The sequence below is a fragment of the Trachurus trachurus genome (assembly GCF_905171665.1).
Source record: "Trachurus trachurus genome assembly, chromosome: 14".
In the NCBI taxonomy this organism is placed as follows: Eukaryota; Metazoa; Chordata; class Actinopteri; order Carangiformes; family Carangidae; genus Trachurus; species Trachurus trachurus.
In genome coordinates this window covers 30,158,286-30,177,827 of record NC_139903.1, presented here as the reverse complement: position 1 = coordinate 30,177,827, position 19,542 = coordinate 30,158,286, and the positions used below count along the sequence as shown (strand labels likewise).

At 44.1% G+C, this 19,542-nt stretch overlaps 1 protein-coding gene across 1 annotated transcript; it reads right to left on the bottom strand.

Annotated features, from left to right (window-relative positions):
- Positions 1–13,712: 13,712 nt before the first annotated feature.
- Positions 13,713–14,657, bottom strand: LOC310997240 (olfactory receptor 5AC1-like; the record flags this gene model as incomplete). The annotated part of the gene is made up of 1 exon (XM_083986916.1): positions 13,713–14,657. One exon carries the CDS (start codon positions 14,655–14,657, stop codon positions 13,713–13,715), a length of 945 nt encoding a protein of 314 aa, XP_083843042.1.
- Positions 14,658–19,542: the final 4,885 nt, after the last annotated feature.

Genomic DNA, 19,542 nt, shown 5'->3' with positions numbered 1-19,542 from the left:
TTAACCAGATTAAGTATTTGAGATTTGGCTTTGACTGTGAGATTACCGAACCAGGACGTAATGCCATATCTAAGGATGGACTTGATGGCAGCGCAATAGAAGATGTTCATGATGTTAGACTGACGCCAAACAAGCAGAGTCGCCTGAGAAAATGGAGGCGCTGATGGATTCTGGCACCCACAAAAAGCAGCCGTGGATGTCCCAAGAGCAGGACTGTGAGGGTGGATGATCTCTTTGCCACTTGCGCCGGTGGGAGGGAAGGAGGCGGGATTGCGCCGCGCCGTGCAGTGAATGAAAATTGCAAATTGCGCCTGGACACACCCTGTTGGCCTTTTTTGGCCATTTTCTTTTTCATAGGACCCTATATACTGGCATTTAAGGGGTTAAAAGTCTGTAATCATGCCTTAGTGACTTAGAAGATTCAGCCAGCCAAAGGGGCCCAGCTTCACATGCAAGGAGTTCAGCCTCCAGTTCAGCCTCATCTTCTCTGCCGAGTTCGGCCTCAAACACTGAATCCGTGGGGAGTGGGTGCTAACCTTTGGTAAGTAAGTAAGTAAGTAAGTAAACTTTATTTGTAGAGCGCCTTTCACAGACCAGGGTCACAAAGCACTTTACAGTTACAACAAAAACAATAACAATACACAGTTAAGAAGTACATACAAACTTAAGTTTAAAAGGCCAAGACAACTAAGTGGCAATCATAGCAGCCCCAAGACAGTTAAGCAAAAGCATGAGCAAATACATAGGTCTTTAGTTGCTTTTTGAAGAAGTCAACAGACTCCATTGAACGCAGAGAGAGCGGAAGATCATTCCAGAGCCTGGGAGCAACAGCCTGGAAGGATCTGTCTCCTCTGGTCCAGAAACGAGTGTGTGGCACCATCAGCAGATTCTGATCCACAGACCCCAGAGCCCGAGCTGGGGTGTAACAGCTTGGACGCACTAGACGCGGAACCGAAGCGCAGCGCCCTGGAGCGGAGGGAGTTTCAGTTCGGCGCACATGTTAACAGGTCTGCCTGGCCGCACATCTCGCGCTGTGGAGCGCAGTGCGCGCGCCTGGGGCGCTGCAGTTCGGTTCATTTCTATTTTTCGCGCGCGCCGAGAGCGCCGTCTGTCAAGCTGGACAGACGTGGTCGTACCAGACAGGAAGTCGGGCACAGAAAAGGCGAGAGAATCCGGTCAATTTTCAAAATAAAATAATTAAATGATGATTAATTAAGTTGTTGCTTGTCCATCTATACGTATTTGACCGTTGCGTCTGCACATGAGACACACAGACACATGTTTAAAATGACGTGTGTGTGAAAAACCGAGTGAATACGAGTATGAACGACTGCAGTCGATGTCTGACCGGCGCGGAGAGAGGAGGAGAAGTATGCTCCCAGTGCGACCACCCAAGCGCCCGAGAAGCCGCGCGCAGTGCGCGCGCCCAGCTTCCGCGTGCAGTGCATCCAAGGGGTAAGGCTGGATCAGATCACTGATGTAAGGTGGAGCCTGGCCATGCAAAGCTCTGAAAGTTAAAACCAGAATTTAAAAATTGATCCTGGAGGAAACTGGCAGCCAATGAAGAGCTTTAAGAATAGGGGTTATGTGTGTCCTCCTATTAGAGCGAGTCAGAATTCTCGCTGCAGAGTTTTGCACTAACTGCAGGCCAGACAGCTCCTTCTTGTTTAGACATGAAAACAAACTATTACAATAGTCTAAATGCGAAGACACAAATGCATGAATGATCATCTCCAAATCATTTTGTGACACCATTTTCCTGAGTTTGGAGATTTTCCTCAGTTGAAAAAAGCAATTTTTGCAGTGTTGCACTAATGACATGTCTTTGTCAACACCCAGGTTTCTTAGGCTCGGTTTGACAGACTGGCCTAAGTCACCCAATTACTGGTTAATCCCTGGAATGGAGTCATCAGGGGCAATAACCAGTGTTTCTGTTTTGTCCACATTTAGCTGCAAGGTGTTATCACTTAGCCATTGTTTTATCTCCACCAAGCAATGAACTAAGGAATTTAGCCTCTGGAGCTCAGTTGGCTTGAAAGAGCAGTAAAGTTGGATATCATCAGCAAACATGTGGTACGAAACATCAGAAAATCTATGGATGATTTTTCCCAAGGGGATCAAATACAACAAAAATAATACAGGACCCAAAACGGAGCCTTGAGGGACTACACACAACAGATCTGCTGACTCAGGAGGAGAGGAGAGTCGGGGTCGATGATGAAAGGAGGAGGGAACGCTTGTTTGTACCTGCCCCGTGTATCAAACAGGCCCTCCATTGACTCTTTGATATGAAACAGAGAGTCCCGATCATAGATCCGTAAAGCTGAGACACATCCATTTGAAATACGGGCTGATATGATCACATATGTTGTAAAGATGACCATTAAAAAACTATACAGCAGGAGACGAGCCGTGGCACTGCCAGTCACAGGCGCCATCTTGCCTCCCTGGCGCGATAACAACTCGCATCACAGCTTCAACATTCCATGGAACAAGATCCCATCAAGCACGAAGAAGCTGTTAGAAGATGAGAAGAGGCCCTCTGACTCAGAGCGGAGGGAGGTTGTGAGAATCTTTGTGGCTGAGATACTGGCCGTGTGCAATAAACCTGGGAAAAGGCACTAACCTGTTGCCATTCCGACGGCCCGACGGCCCGCCGGAATCATTGGAAAGCTAAAATTCTTGTGATTAAAAATATGCCGACCATTTCAAAGTATAATAATCACAGCAACACCCAGCACAGCAACAATAAGATTACTAAACATACTATTTCACTACGTAAACGCCGATATAACTCACCATAAGTGTCGAGGCAGGCTCCTAATCACAAGGTATCCCCACAAACATGGTGTTGTTAGATTCAGAAACGTCCAGTAAATCCAATCCAGTAAAGTTTTTAGTCCAAAACACTTGGTTGTACCAGTAGGTAGCCTCAAACCGCTACTGTATTGCTCCAAAATATGTATTGTATATCCAGTAAATCCGTTTATTTCTCCGTCAAAGTCCGCCGTACATGCAAACCGCAGCAAAACCACTTCTAAAGATGGCCGCCACACTCTGACCTTTCGATTGACATCTCACTCGACCAATTACGAGCTTGCTTTCCCGAGGTAGGGCCCGCAATAGCGAATGAGCGAACATTTTGGAAAGAGGACATGCCCTCCAACAGAGTTGAATAACTTCAGCCAATAAGGACCGATTCCGATGAGAACTTCACCATTGAATAGCCAATGAGCTCCTGAAAACAACGATGTGCCGCTTTACGGGACGTGTGCAAAGCTGCCGAAGCTGTATCACTGCGTAATGCTGCACACGCTTCACCTGCACCCGTCCCTCCTGTGCGTAACCGTGCGCACCAGGTTACAGAGAGAAGCGGAGAGAGAAGAGGAGAGACACAGCGTCACGCGGAGACCATTACACGGTGAAATATGCCAAAAAGTTTGTCTAAAACAAAATATACCGCTGCACAAGTGTTAGACTTGTGTACGCGGCGGCCCAGTGATGAGTCAGAGGAAGAGCTGTCGGAGGTTGACAGTGAAATGTCGACAGAGGACTCGGTGGCGGAGGAGATGTTTGCGCAGGGGGAGGACATTACTCTCGATAGGTAAGTAGTATTTTTTTCTACTACCTTATAACTTATATTACTCTTACATGTAGATCTGAGCTCTGAAAGAAACGGTAATAGAAACTTTTTTTTACTTTACTTTATTCATTGCTAGCAGGGAAATTCAAATTAGACCAGTTTACCACTATATTGGCTGTATGTGGGACCACACTAATTACAAAAAGCATGTGTAAAATAACACAAATTATTTATACCATCCCACAATAATGTGTATGTGTGTTTACATTGTAGAGGTGGGAATTGTGGAGTCATGAAGTCATCTCCATGGTAATTATCTGAGTCAGTCACTGAACCAGGTGCTTTCACTAATTTGTGTTCATTGGACTCAGCTGGTGTAGTGCAGGAGCAGAGCAGACACATAGCATGGAGACGACTTGATGACTACACAATTCCAACCTCTGCTACATAGTAGACTATGTGAGGGTGTAATGTATGCCATTTTGTAGAGTGCGGCTGACTGTTATTTCTTTACTTTCACATTATAGAGAAATATCTGAGGGAGACTCTGGTGAGGAGTGGAGACCTGTGGGCAAGCAGCAGGAGCAAGAAAGCAGCTCGTCAGAAGAGGAGCAACCTCCCCCACCCCCAAAGCGACCCTCCACCAGCAGGAGAGCAAAAGGCAGAGGACCAGGTAGAGGGAGAGTGAGGGGGAGGGGGAGAGGTGTTGTTGCTGCCAGTAGCACCAGTCAAACTGGTTTGTCAACACCTGAAGAAGAGTGGAATGGTGTTGATGAGCCAGACATCACTCCACCACAGCCCACATTCAGACCAAAACACTCACCTGGACCCCAGATCATATCAACAGCCTCATATACAGCCCTGCAGCTTTTTCAGCTCTTTTTTACACCACAGATTATCCAGACAATAACGCAAAACACCAATGACCATGGTGCAGTTCATCACTCACCAGCCTCCAACCCATGGATCAACATTACCGTTCAGGACATAATGGCCTTCATGGCATTGGTCGTTTACATGGGCATAGTCAAATGTTGCTCTTTCACGGATTACTGGCGCAGGAGTAAATTGTACAGTCTACCATTTCCAAAACAAATCATGACCGGTAAAAAGTTTATCCGCATCAGTCAATCCATTCACATCAGCAGCCTGGCAGATGATGCTGCTAACGACCAGAAGAGGGGCACGCCGGGTTACAATCGCCTGGCCAAAACGCAGCCTCTCTACCAGGAGATAAGGGACGCCTGTAGGAGGAACTATCACCCCAGCCAGGAAATCTCGATCGACGAGAGAATGGTCGCCTCCAAAGCCCGCATTGGGCTAAAACAATATATGAAGAGCAAGCCTGTTCGCTGGGGGTACAAACTCTTCGTTCTAGCAGACTCAGCGAGTGGCTACACTTGGGACTTTTTCATCTATGAGGGAAAGTGTCAGGGTAACAGTGGGCATGGACAATGACTATGAGTCTGTGATGCAACTAATGGACACACAGTTGTTGGGCACAGGCTACAAGCTGTTTGTAGATAATTTCTACACAAGCCCCACCCTCTTCCGCGACCTCCTCCAAAAGAAGATCTGGGCATGTGGGACCATCCGGACCAACAGAATAGGCTTCCCAAAAACCAGAATCAACTGCCTGGTTTCCAAATCTCCACGCGGCAGCATCCGATGGATCCGGAAGGACTCCCTTCTCTTCCTCCAGTGGCGGGACACCAGGGATGTCTCCATGTGTTCAGCACTCCACACAGCCCACTCCGATGACACCGTGACGCGGAAGGTGAAAGATGGAGATGGGAACTGGCACATGAAAGACATCCCAATTCCACCAGCCGTCAAGGAGTACAACAAGTACGTACTGTATATTCACCTATATATGACGAGTAGATCGTAAGATGCCCTTTGAAATGTAATAATTATTCTGCATATATTCATGTTTTTTTTCTCTTCTCTTCCAGGTGTATGGGAGGAGTGGACCTCTCAGACGCTCTCATTGGATACTACAAGGTGCTGCACAAGACCCTGAAGTGGTATAAAACATTTTTCTACCACTTCATGGACATCGCAATTGTGAATGCGTTCATCATTCACAAGGACATTGCAAAGAGGAAAGGTGTGAAACCACTGCACCAGAAAGCCTTCAGGGAGACCTTGGCCGAGGAGCTGGGTGAGGCTTCCGCAGCACACAGACCCACACCTGTTCCTGCATCACACTCCACTCACCACAAGCCAGTGCACATCACAATGAACAGCACCGCTGGTTGGCTGAAATGCAGGCACTGCCACGCTAAAACGCCTGTGAAGTGTTCCTCTTGTGATGTGCCACTGTGCTTTGTCCCAAACCGCGACTGCTACAATGCCTGGCATACTGTGCAAAATCTATAAATGCTGCCAGTCATAACCCGAATGTAAATAGTTGTGTGACTTGTTTGCTGTGAGTTTGCTGTGAGTTTGCAGTGTGTAGTAGTTTTGTGTGTTCTTAGTATTTATTGTTTCATATTTATTATATTTATTATTTGTTTACATTTTATATAAAAAGCATTTTTCTATAATGGCACTCGTTTTGACTCTTTTATGTCTATAAATTTACACCTTTTCCTCAAGAACTTTTTTTCAGCAATATTTATAGTGAATCTGGATATGGGATAGGATAGCTCTAAGTGTTACCTTTCATTAGAGCCCAAAATTATGACTGTACGTTGAAGGGTTCAGGAATTATGCACTTTTATCCTAGGGATGTGACCATGGTTATCCAAGGGTCCTTTTGGAGTCTCCAAATGGTCACTTTAGGAAAACGCCTAGACATACACTTACAAAAATATGTGTAAAATACTCATTTTCTGTAAGATTGTTATCAAATTTGAACTGGGACCATGTAAGGTTCCATGCTGTGGTCCCATTGTGTTTTCCAGCTAAAAGATCCCAGCTACACTCATCTGCAGGCATCTAAATGCTAAAAAAAATTCAGGCGAGACAAAAAACATTTTACTCCACATTATTCCAACTTGGATTACTCAGTGGTAGTAGCACTTAGAATGATTGTGTCAGTTTGGGGAAAAACTTCAGAGTGTTACCTTTCAAAAGAGACCATGTCCATCCATATGCTCCAAAGGGTTCAATAACAGCATTCAATTTACTTTGGGTACGCCTTGGAATGGGCATTTTATGCAAATATTACAAATATTACAGGAGTGAGAAGGGGCTAAACTGAAATTGCTAGAAAGATGGTTCTACAGTACCCAACCTCCTTCCGAGACGTAATTAAAGGCCAGGTTGTTGGCACTGGCTTAGATTCACTTGTTAAACAATTCATATCAAGGATAGATAATTACCGACGTCTCCAAGCAAAGTCTGCAAGAAAAAGGCTTCCAGAAGATGCCAGTCCGACTGATGCAAAGAAGACTAGAGCTGCATATGATTGTGTGAATTCAGATCCAGGGCTTCCTCCACGGGAAACAAAACAAAGAAAATTGAAAGATTGATGGTGGAAACATTTCCATCACAGAGGAGCGACATACTGTCAGGACCCAAGGATACAGAAGAAATCCTCAAGGACTGGCCTTTCCTGTTTCAGGAAAGTGGAATGAGGATTCACTTCAAGGAACTCACAGGTGTCCAGATAGACTGTGACTTCGAGGAGTCCACAACCACCAAATTTCGAAGAGTGTTGCGATACTTTCAGTTTGTCCAAACTGACCCATCTTGCAATGCAGGTATGTTACGGCTGCAGCCGTATTTGGGAATTATGTGTTGATGATGTGTGTACATGTGTATCAGTGTGTTTTTCTGTGGAGTAAGACCTCTTCTCTTTCCGAGGGTCTGTGTCCGGTGCCACCCCCGTGCCCTCCTGAGTAGTGGAAGCGGGCAGATTGACTGCCGCGGATTGGCTGCTGCGGGGGCTCAACTGTTTAAATCCCCTCTCCATCCCAGTCACTCTCGAGGGGTCGTTTGGCAGCAGACCTGCTGGAGTCCGTGTGTCCTTCGTAAAAGCCCTGTGTCCTGTGTTCGTAAAAGTCCAGATTGGTGTGTGAAGCGGTAGGGGTGAGCTGCCAGTTACTTTTCAGTGGGTGTTTCTCCTGTTTTTGAGTTAGTTAGTTAGGATCAGTGCCTGTATTTTTGGTTCCTTTTATTTTCACATATAGGGCAAGTCAGTCCGGGGACAGGCAGTTGGGTTTTTGTTTGTTATTTTGGCCTCGGCTCACCCCGACGATAAGCTTCCACCTGTGTATTGTATTTTATGTTGGTTTGGTGAATAAAACACCACTGCGTTTACCATACCCTGTTGTGGTGGACTGACTTTATGTTACTCCGCCCAGCCCCTAGACGGGTGTGTAACAAGGTATTATACTGAGCCAGACCCTGTCAGGAGGTGATTAAACTTGTGCAGCTGTGATGTTGCTTCTCGACAATTTTAAAGAGCAGCAGGAAAAGATGTTTGTGAACGTTGATGACACAAACGTTGCAAATGATGTTGACACCACTAAACTTCGATGGACACCCTGCCTTGTGGTCTGGGGTAAGTTCTGCCCAAAAGTAATTTTTATCTGTAGGTTGATTAAATTATTTTACTTAATTTTTATGTTTACAGAGATCAGGGGAGTGCATTGTACACTGCAAATTATACATGCTGAAGAAGAACTAATGTGACTTTTGCTCTCCTGTCATCATTTATGTTAACTTGTCAGAGGTTTTGTTTTCATTGAAATTTAATTCAATTACACAAGCCAAGCTATTTGCTGTTGGTTTTCTTGCACTGTCCCCAGGCAACAGTGTACTGACTGCCAAGTTCTTCATGGTGGCCGTTGACCAGTTGACCAGTTGTCAGATGTTCTGCTCATATTATGTGCATGTGGTAATACGAGGGTTACTTATACTATGTTATATACTAAATTTGTCGCCAACAACGCCACCTTGGGTTAGGGCCCAAGGACCCGTACTAAAGGTCAACTATCACCTATCAAAGGACACTCAGGTTCGTTCACTTCAGGGAGGGTAGGAGACGGAGTTCAATGATCACATACAAAAGTTTATTTAAAATGAAAAGGTTTGCAAAAATGAAATTAATAAACAGGAGGCCCAAGAGAAGGGGATTACTAGGCTGAGGCTTACCGGCCGGAGGAGGGGTCAAAAGGGGGAAAGTAAATTCCAAAAGAAGGAAGGAAGGAAGGAAGGAAATTTAATTTATATAGCACCTTTCACAGACAGCAGTCACAAGGTGCTGAACACGATCAGTCAACATTTGACCGACAGGGGGACAATCACAAGAACAACAACAACAATGCAGAGAACAATCGCAATATATTGGTTACAGTGTAAAAGAGTTAATAAAAGGCAAGAGTAAATAGGTGGGTTTTTAGCTGCTTTTTAAATTATATGACTGAGGAAGCAGCTCTCAATTCTGGAGGCAGGGCATTCCAAAGCCTTGGTGCAACGGATTCAAAAGCCCTGTCACCTTTTGTAATTAGCCTAGTGCGGGGGACATGGAGCAGGCCTTGGTATGAGGAACGTAACGGTCTGGAAGTGGTGTAGGGTTTTAGGAGTTCAGAGATGTAGGTGGGAGCTTGACCATGAATGGCCTGATGGGTAATAACAGATATTTTGAAGTGAATCCTGAAATGTACCGGAAGCCAGTGAAGAGAGAACAGAATGGGGGTGATGTGATGTGATTTATGAGACCTGGTAAGGAGCCTGGCAGCGGCATTCTGTGATGGAGGAGGAGAGCACCCCACTCACACAGCAAAAACGTGATGTGCACACAAAATAAATCTTGAACGGGGGTCACACACACACACACACACACACACACACACACACACACACACACACACACACACACACACACACACACACACACACACAAAGGGGATCACCACCACCCAGGAGGACCACCACCACCACCGTCGGCCTTCAGCTCTAGGGGGGGAGAGGAAACAAAATTAAGAGGGCTCTGTTAAACAAAAACAAACAAATCAATGATAAACTAATACAAATAAATTCCAAATGAAAACTAAAAGAAATTATACCATTAATCACATGACAAATGACCAAAACAATATAACCAAACCTTGTTTACATCCACACTCACACATACACACGCAGTCCAGGTGAGTGGCTGAAAGTCCTGGTAGAGCTCGTAGCAGCGCACATGAGCGGCAGCCAAACACACACACACACACAAACACACACACACACACACACACACACACACACACACACACACCAACCGGCACCACGCGCAGTAGCAGCAGGAGCTGGGTCAGTAACAGGAAGGAAGTCGGTCAGTAGGCCGACAGGACCCCAAACCAAGCCGAAGCAGCAAGGAGGGCAGAAACATAGTAGCAGCAGACTGGCAGCGAAGCAGCGGTAGCATGTAGCCGTGGCTAAATAACCATGACGGATAGTGCTCTTCTTACTCAGCTTTAGCGTCCAAAAACCCCCTGTTCAGTCCGGTCACTTAACGTCTCCTCCAAAGAGGGAGAGGGGTGAAGAGGGTCGGCGTGGCGGAAGGGTAGGCCACCACGCGCCATACAACCGGCCGGCTGTTAGAGGAAGAGGAGCGAAAAGAAACTTAGCACCTGGCTTACAGCGATTAAAAACAGAAACTTCTCAGTGACTCACTCATCTATTAACTCATTGAGTGCCACGCTCCTTTCCAAAGTTTTAGTCAAGTGTACCGGCAATTTAGACCATTTTTGACTTTTTATGTAGAGCCATAGTGTATTCATTATTATTGCCACCAACACATACTGTAGCTCAATTGAAAGGTTTAACTTTATGCTTCAAATGGCCAGAAACCGTTTGTTTCTACGTGCCTCCGTTCCTGAGAAAAGTCAAGCTAAACATGGCTGGGTTTCACCAAAATCCCTCCTTTTTTTCTAGAAAAGGAGATACAGCGTCTTTTATGAAAGGTGCTCTGTTTGTGTCTGTCGCTCTTCTGACACTCGCATTTCCGGATCAAAGGGCTCGTGTAAGATAAATATATACAACAATTGTTGTTCTATTCACAAAACCACCATCGGGGGCGGGGGGGGGGGGGGGGGGGGGGGCGCCACTAAACAACAATAACACAGACGCACCGTGCCGTGTCACAGCTTCTCGCCGCGGAACGCGAGGGTCTGTCGGCCACCGCGGCTCGGGAACTCCGGTCCCGCCGGTGGTCGCGGTCCTTCTGTGGTACGGGTCGGTGGTGCCAGTCTGCTTTGGCCCAGAGACCATCAGATTTTACCGCGGGGGGACTTTGGGGAGGACACGGTGTTGCTCCAGATGAAGACCGGGCGGACAGTCGGCTGAGAGCTTCCTGTTTCTGCTCCGAGCAGCTGGAGCAGCTGGAGCAGCAGCGCGGGTGAGAGCAGAGCAGCTGCTGCATCCGCATGCAGAACTCCGTTTGCAGAAGCTGAGTTATGATAAAAACTTCCAGATCATGAGCTGTCATGAGACTTTGATCGTCATCTATTTCAGTTCTCCTCGTCGTAGAGTCCCCAAATTTACATATAATGTGTATTAACGTGTCTAGTTTCATAATTTAAAAAAAAAGCAAAAAACGAAAAATCTCGTTTTTGGCACTCAACGCATGGGAACGAAAAACGAGAAATTACGTGGTTGGCACTCAATGAGTTAAGGAGTTACGGTTTGAGTTAAATTAAAACAACGCTCACAAATGTACACAAACAGCACGCTAAAGTGCGCCTACCTGTGCTCTGCTGCGAGCAGCGAATGCAACGACCTGTCAGTGGGCGGGCCGAAGAAGCAGGAAGCAAGAGGTCAGGAAGAGGGACACGGTCTACTTTTATACTCTAGGCTTGAGCAACGATTGGCTACAAGCTAAAACAAGTGTCAGTGCAGCAGAACCCTGTGTTCAATATAACAGTGGTGCCTCATACCACTACATGCATAACATTGATTATCCAGTGGAGATGAGAGCTACACTCGAGTTCCTACAAAGGTTGTTTTTGAAAGGACATGAGGTAAAACTATACCTTTTCAATGTCAGCATTGTCACTCTGAATGTCTTAATTTGAGGGAAATTAATTTTGCAACAGGTGCATCTTCAAAATCAACCCTGACAAAGGGACCAAAGTTGCACGAAAAGAAAAGGGTCGGCAGTATGCTGTCAACCCAAGGGTGCAAGCCTCATCTCCAAGATCGCCAATTTTGAGTGGACAGAATAAAGGAATGATCACTATCTCACTAAACTAACACACTTAACACTCAAGCAAAAATAATAACTGAGTTGCGTGTGTGTGCGTCGTGGGGGTGGGGGGCGTCGGCGGTAATGATGTAGTCTGTCCATGGTTACTTAACCAAAAGTCTCTTGACATATTAAACAAAGATAACTATGGACTATGGAAGTTTTAATGGTCAAAATAAAATACAGACGTTATCATGACGTGAACCCATGTTGCTGTAAACAAAAAGACGTCTTTGCTGTAAAAAAAAAAAAATCAATTGTTGATTCGGAGGATACCCGGCTTTACAGGCGGGGGCGGGGCCCCTACGGTATTCGGGGGCTATGGGGGTATACTTTACGGCCCAGTGTCCACTACATAAACAGATAATTAACACATAGAAACCAGAAATTACTGAATGAATGACTGAAAACAAACCTCGGTTCAGAGCCCCGCCATGTTGAACTTCATGGAGTGCTTATAGAGTTCTGATTGGTCGAGAAAGGACATGTCACATTTTGGCTAAAAATAGGTTTGGCGCTTATCGCGTTTTGGAGGGGAACTGCATCTTGCAGTGCCTTTTAAACAGGGAAATGTAGCGATTTGGCATGATACGTTGATGGAGCAGTGAATAGGTTCGGTACACAGCAAAATGGCGTGACAAACTCTTTTTTTTTATTTGGCATTCATTGCGTTTTGGAAAAGAGCTCTTCATATATATATATATATATATAATGGCTTACATTTATATACAGTACTGTAGAGCACTTTTCATGATACTCAAAGTCTGGAGGACTCTTTTTGTCCATTATGGCCATATACAGTCAATAAGCCCTTACTCATCCTGAGCATTTAAAATATGACATTTAAATCTTTCACATTGAGTTGCAAGCAGATAATGACACAAATGACATCAAATTGCACATCACTGATGAGCAGTGACCCACATAATCTACAGGTCTTCGGGTCTTTAGTTTCGGCAGGACTCCTGTTAAAGGAGCTGTTTGTACAGCAAGTCGTCATAAAAAAAACTCAATATGTCACCAGAGACTAAGGAATCACGTTAATTTGAAATACTGATCTAACTGACAACAATAGTACAGCCAGCATATTCACATTTAAATATTTTATTTGCAGCATGCCAATCATGTTTATCTTTTAATTTTGTGTTTTGGCCTGTTGCGCCACCCACCGCCCTCTCCCAATCACAGAGTCAGTGGCGTTGCCTTAAGCTACCACTGAGCTGCAGCTATGGCTGGGAGATAAAGCGATCTCCAATTGAGATTGCGACAAAAATTTTGATCAATTTCTGATAATGGATATTGTCATATTTTCTTGATATCATGTGGAAGAAATAAAAGGCTTGTCAATCTGCCGTATGGTACAACGCCTCCTGTTCTAACCTAGTTAAGTGATAGTTCATCCAAAATTCAATTTTGGACGAAGAAAAGTGAGCCCTGTTTGCGACCGTCATATGAAAATGCAGTGCTGCGCAGACCCCCCCTGCAACTCCGAAAAGGCACAGATGAATCTGAAACTTCTCCCAACCCTAAGTTGACATGGAGAAAATGTGGTGAACGAGAGCTGATGGTAAATAAAGTGATGGTGAATGTGTGGAGTGGTTCATGAGATGAGTCCGGTGTGGTCAGGTCGCCTGTATCCGGTCGTCATGTGTTATGATCCGACGGTAAGAAAGTGGAGGAGAAAAGTCCGACAATGAAAACATGTAGCTGCTCATGTCATTTATTCTGTGGTAACATCTACTCATCTGCTCATCTACGGTGTGGGGAGGGGAAACAACACACTGCAGTGTTTTGAATTTGACTGCAGCAACAGTTTTGGCCACAGTCTTACATACAGCTCCTTTAACTGTTTGTGCCCAATGCAACACAATGAGTCATTCTTAAATGACATCATATTTGTTTCAGTCCTTCATGGAAACTAACTTAATGAAAGGTTGGTTGTTTTTATATCTTTGGAAAAACTTTCTTGGCCTCAAACAACTTTGACAAGAATTTTCTCATCTCTTTGGACTGCACACCGTAAATAATTGGATTGAGGCTGCTGGGGACGATGTGAAACAAAATGCTAGTGAATTTCCTGTACTCTGAGTACTGTGGGAAACGGTGCAGAATAATGACACAAAATCCACTGAGCAGCATTACCATGTACACAAGCAGATGAGTGCTGCAGGTCTGCAAAGCCTTTCTGTTCAGAGACGTGTTCTTACTGGTCAGACAGACTACTGTAATCTTGGAGTAAGTGAAGACCATGCTGCCTATAGACCCTGTGTATAGGACGGCAGTGAAAGTGAGGCCATAGACATTATTAATAAACACACTCTCACAGGAGAGTTTAAAGAGCCCAGCATTGCTACAGTAAAGACCTCTCACAAGAGTCCTACATCGGTTCAGTCTTATGGTCAGACCGAGCAGTATCCCGACCAGAACAAAGGCCACTCCCCAGGCAGAAACCGTCAGCTTCACTAACATCTTGTTGGTCATTATGGAGGCATAACGCAGAGGATTGCAGATGGCTACATATCTGTCAAAAGCCATAATCATGAGCACAGTGTGAGCACTTGTGCTGGACGTGCTTGAGGTGAAAGCTTGGAATACACACTCATAATAATTGATCAGTCTTTCAGAAGGAGGGCGTAATATATCTATGAGCAAACGAGGCAAAATGATAGAGTTTCCTAATAAGTCATTGAATGACAGGTTCCAAAAAAGCAGATAAATGGGCTGGTGAAGGTTTTTGTCTATGAAAACAAGAATAGCAATGCCAGCATTTGTGACAATTATAAACAAGTAGGAGAAAAAGATAAAAAGAAACACAGGGTAGACGAAGCCCTTGGAGACATTTAAACCTTCCAGCTGGAGTGTGAAGCTGTTGTAGGTGTAGTTTTCCATCAACCTGTAAAAGAGATAGAAGTTTGTGTTGCACATGACATTTGACTGTGTTCAGAGGTTCTTTCTTTTCTTTCTCGTGTCTCCCTGCTCATTGCTAATATTTTCTACCAGCTCCAATCAGGAGCTCCTCTGTTGCAGGGTTTTATAAACCTCATTTTATCTTAAGGTGAATCAGTGACCTTTACCTCAAATAACATGTGATGCAACAACAAGACATTATTATGTAACAATGTCCAACTTGCAACAACAAGAGAAGACAAGAAAGTTAAAGAGATAGTTCACTCAAAATTCAAATTTCACTCATTATCTACTCACCCTCATGTCTAAGGGCTGGAAGAATATAGAGTTGTTGTTGTTTTTCGGAATAATTTCTCATGTCGGGGCTTTAATACAAGAGGGACATTACAGACGAGCAGATGGTGCTGGTGGTTGGATGGTTTTTGGTGTGTCTTTTTGGACGAAGAAAAGTGATCCCCGTTCGCAACCATCAGATGGCAGTGCAGTGCTGTGCGGACCCCCCTGTAATTCAGAGAAGGCACGGAGGACTCTGAAACTTCTTCCAGCCCTTAGTCGACATGAGGGTGAGTAGATAATGAGTAAAATTTGAATTTTGGGTGAACTATCCCTTTAAGTTGTGACTTATCCTTTTCACCCTTCCGGGAGCATGATGTCAGTCCGACTTCCCATTTCTCCGACTTCCTATTTCTCAGGACACACATCTCTCTATTTTTTCTCTCATTAGTCCTACTTCCCATTTCTCCGACAACCCCAAAGTCCGACTTCCCATTTCTCCGACCACACATTTCTATATTTTTGAGTTCATTAATCCGACCTCCCATTTCCTCGATTTAAGTATGCCCAGTGTTCTGACTCCCAGTAATTACGACAGTGTATTAGCCCGACTAATCCGGCCCAGCAGCAGCATAGGAGTTCATATTGACTGAGATATCAACTGTATTTTGACAGCGCCACAGTCAAGCGCGTAGAGGGTCTGGCTCCTGTTCTTGCCCTTTTCATGTTTTAAGACATGTGTAGCTACAGATGTGATAGAGTCAGTGAAAGCTTAATTAATAAACACAAAGTCTCGGTGTCCGAAGGAGGAGAAGCCTTGAACGGGAAGCAGATCGTGGTTTTCAACCACACACTCTTGTTGCGACTTTAGAAAATATAATCCAGGGGGAAAGGGTTTACAAACATGGACCAAAACGGCTCAATAATACACACAAAGAAACAAAAATTAACAAAAAAAATTAACTAAACAGCATAAAGTGGTCAAAATCGGTGTTTTACGCATGCCTCTGCGCTTCTGGCACACGCGTCTTGGAGCTCTCCCACGCTGATTTGTGAATGAAAGCTGTATGGTCAGCTCCCCTTACTTCGGGAGAAGACAGTGTTGAGTTCTTTCTGCCTCATATGGACAGTGCCATGGATTTATCAGTGAAGAATGAACTGCTGATATTTTGACTGAGTGCTGAAATATGACCAATTGCGCTGTCCGCTGTCTCAGTGCTGAAATATAAATGAATGACAGCGTGTCGCTGCCCGTGAGAGAGGGGGGTTGGGGGGGGGTCAGGTTATGTCAGATGAATTAGTCCTCTAACAAACTACAGTTTGACTTGTCAGTTTTTCCAGTAGGATGTAGTTAACGGGCAGTGTAGCATAGGGGTCCGGGTTGTTTGGGGAGCTCTCCGCGGTGCTGATGCCCGCGGTGGATGCATTTCCTCCACGACGATGCGCCACAACCGGCTCTGCCTCTTTCTTTTCTTTTTACCATCAGCTTTCCTGCTTGTACATTTTTGTCTTTCAGTTTATGATACACACCGTCCCCTGCAGATTGTCAGCTGACCTGAGAACCTAATGCATATGTGACCCGTTCTATCAAAATGAGTCGGAAGTCGCAACGTTCTATTTTTAGATAATCAGCGGATAACATGGAAAACCCATAGAAAATCAAAAAAATTTTTTTACCCTAATTTCAAAGCAATGACATTCAAAAACAATCTCCCAAAGTTTCACAGTCCAGATAATTGAGAAAAGGCACGTAAATGATGATTAAAGTTGACCTGCAACTTAAACCCTCTGAAAATGAGTGTTGCTTCGGTGCAAAACATGAAATATCTTCTGAGCCGTTCGTGATAGAGACGAGCTGTAAACTGCATCTGAATCGCGGGATTCTCCGCTTTCCGAGGGTCATTGAATGTTGCATCTATGACGAGCAGGGACGGGTACAGAAACAGATGCTAAACCGAGTAGCATCGACGCTAACAGAGCGTAGCATCGACACTAACAGAGCGTAGCATCGATGCTAATTCGAACGTAGCATCGATGCTAACCCGAACGTACACGCTTGCACATGTTTTACAAAACATCAACAAAACATGACAACTTCTGAACCGTTTATGATAGAAACGAGCTGTAAAAAGCATCTGAATTGTGAGACTCTCTGCTTTCCGAGGGTCATTGAATGCTGCATCTATGACAACAAGGGACCGTATAGGGAGCGTGTAATCACGTGGTACAGGAACAGATGAACAGAGTCACTGGCAAAAACTTTAACTGCAATTTTCTCAGGTTTTAGAACAGAATAAGAGAGTAGGAGATCGTAATTCAAATGGCCACATCTCGAAAACCATCAAATGTATGACTCTGAGTAGGGTATCATTTTAAAGCTTATTTTCTAATCTTTCCATTGATACCAAAATCTCAAATTTGAAATTTGGGTCACTGTGACTCATTTCGATGGATCGGGTCACATATGATTTACTATTGCGCGTTTCCTTTTTCTGCTATAATAAACATTTGTTTAGGATTGATGGTGATACAAGTACGATGGAAACTGGTAATAACAAATGTGCATCAAAATTACAGAAAGAAGTGTCAGGCAGGGAAGTGAAGTTTTGCTCGGTGCAGAGGGAGAGAGAGCGTGAGAGTGGCATGAGCAGAGCAGAGCAGTAGAGATATTTAGCGTTATGCTCCACAAAATGACACAAACAGGAAAGCAAAATAAAAAGAAAGGAGGAGGCAAACACATAAGCCGTGAGTCTCCTTCGCCTCTAGCCTTTCCAAGCTGACCCAGAGCCGGTCTGGTCCAAAATCGGAAATGGTCGGATTTAGCCCTGGTTGGAATACAGGGATTATTTTAGTCGGAGCAGTGGGTGTAGTGTCCTCTCTGAAGAGGGAAATGTAAATGAAGAGACAGGACACGGTTGAACCGTTTGCCAGCTTCAATACAAGTGAAAAAACATAATATATACATTTCACATTCTCATGTATTCATTAATACACAACACTACACAAGAATAACCTTACTGATAAGTGATAATGTACACATACACAGTATTCTCTCAGACTTTTAACACACGCACACACAGTGTTTACTCAGACCTGAGAATCTGCTCCGGAAGCTACAGGTGGCTAGTTAGCTTAGCTACTGCTACTCGACAATGCTACACCAGCGACACACAACAAAAGATACAAAATAGCACTTTTGGCGACTCTCTACTTTACGTCCGGGCACTCATGAATCATAAACAAAATATACCTACGACCACATTACACAATTACCCTGTTTATCATACCTGAAGAGGGAAATGTAAATGAAGAGACAGGACACGTTGAACCCTTTGCCAGCTTCAATACAAGTGAAGCATCGAGCGGCAAGGGCTCCCCCTTCAGGCCTGTAGGCAAAACTAATCGATCACCGAAAACACATCCTCTTAACTTCACTGCACTGTTATGAGCTTTCTGCCTTTTAACATGTACTTTTAAACACATTTAATACATTTTAACCCATGAACACATATTTTTAATACCTTAAATGAATTATGAGTTTTTAACCCTTTTTAATATCATCTTAACATGTCAAATAATTGTAATGAACTGTTTTACCTTTTTTAAATCTAATTTCACTAACATATTTATTAGTATTTATCTATTTATTCTGTCTTTTAACCACACAATCACTCACATATGAATTCACACTATCACATGGGCAGTCGGGCCAATGGGTCTAGAAAAGTCGGATTAATGGGTTGTCGGAGAAATGGGCGGTCGGACTGACGTATGCTCCCCCACCCTTCCTCCTGCCTAATCTTCCCTGTCACCCTAAAGGCTACAGGTTGCACAAGTGCACCTATAGAGTGCACAGTTTTGTGCAATTTCAATCACAAGCTAAAGAAAAAAGAAAAGTGTGCAGGGCCCACTGTTGTTGACCAACTGTGCTTTGGATTGCATTTACAGTTAAACATGAATGTTCCTTAATGGACAATTTCTGATTTTGCAATTAAGACAAGACCCATACACACACTGCTCAGTTGACATGCAGTTTGTTCACCTCACTGTTTTCACTTGTGCCATGGTGTTTTTCTGGAGGTTTCAATGTCTTAAGTCTTTTCTAAAGTTAACACAGTCATACTGCCTTGCTTCTAGGCCTGTTTACACACATGTCTCTTCCCTGCTTTTGCATAATGTTGTAATTTTTTAGCAGTTGATTAGCGATTGCAATGGTTGCAGGGGAGAACAGTAACAAATGACATTTACTCAAGTAGTGTGCTAATGTATATGTTGGGCTATCCGGAGTACTTTCTATTACTACTCCACCACACTTAAAGGTCAAATATTGTAGTTTTTACAGCACTACCAAAACTACTTCTATGCAGTCCCCTTATTACTTTGAAGGTGATTTCACCACAGCCAAACTTCATCACTACATATAAAAATAAATATTTTGGAGCCAAATATTTTACTTTAAATATTTATTTATTTATAAATCATATAACATTTACACAAAAACAATGTTTGTCTGCAAAGGAGTGTTCATTTAAGCATTCACAGTTCATGATTTATGGTTATTTATACAAATCATTTGGCAAAAAACAAACATTTA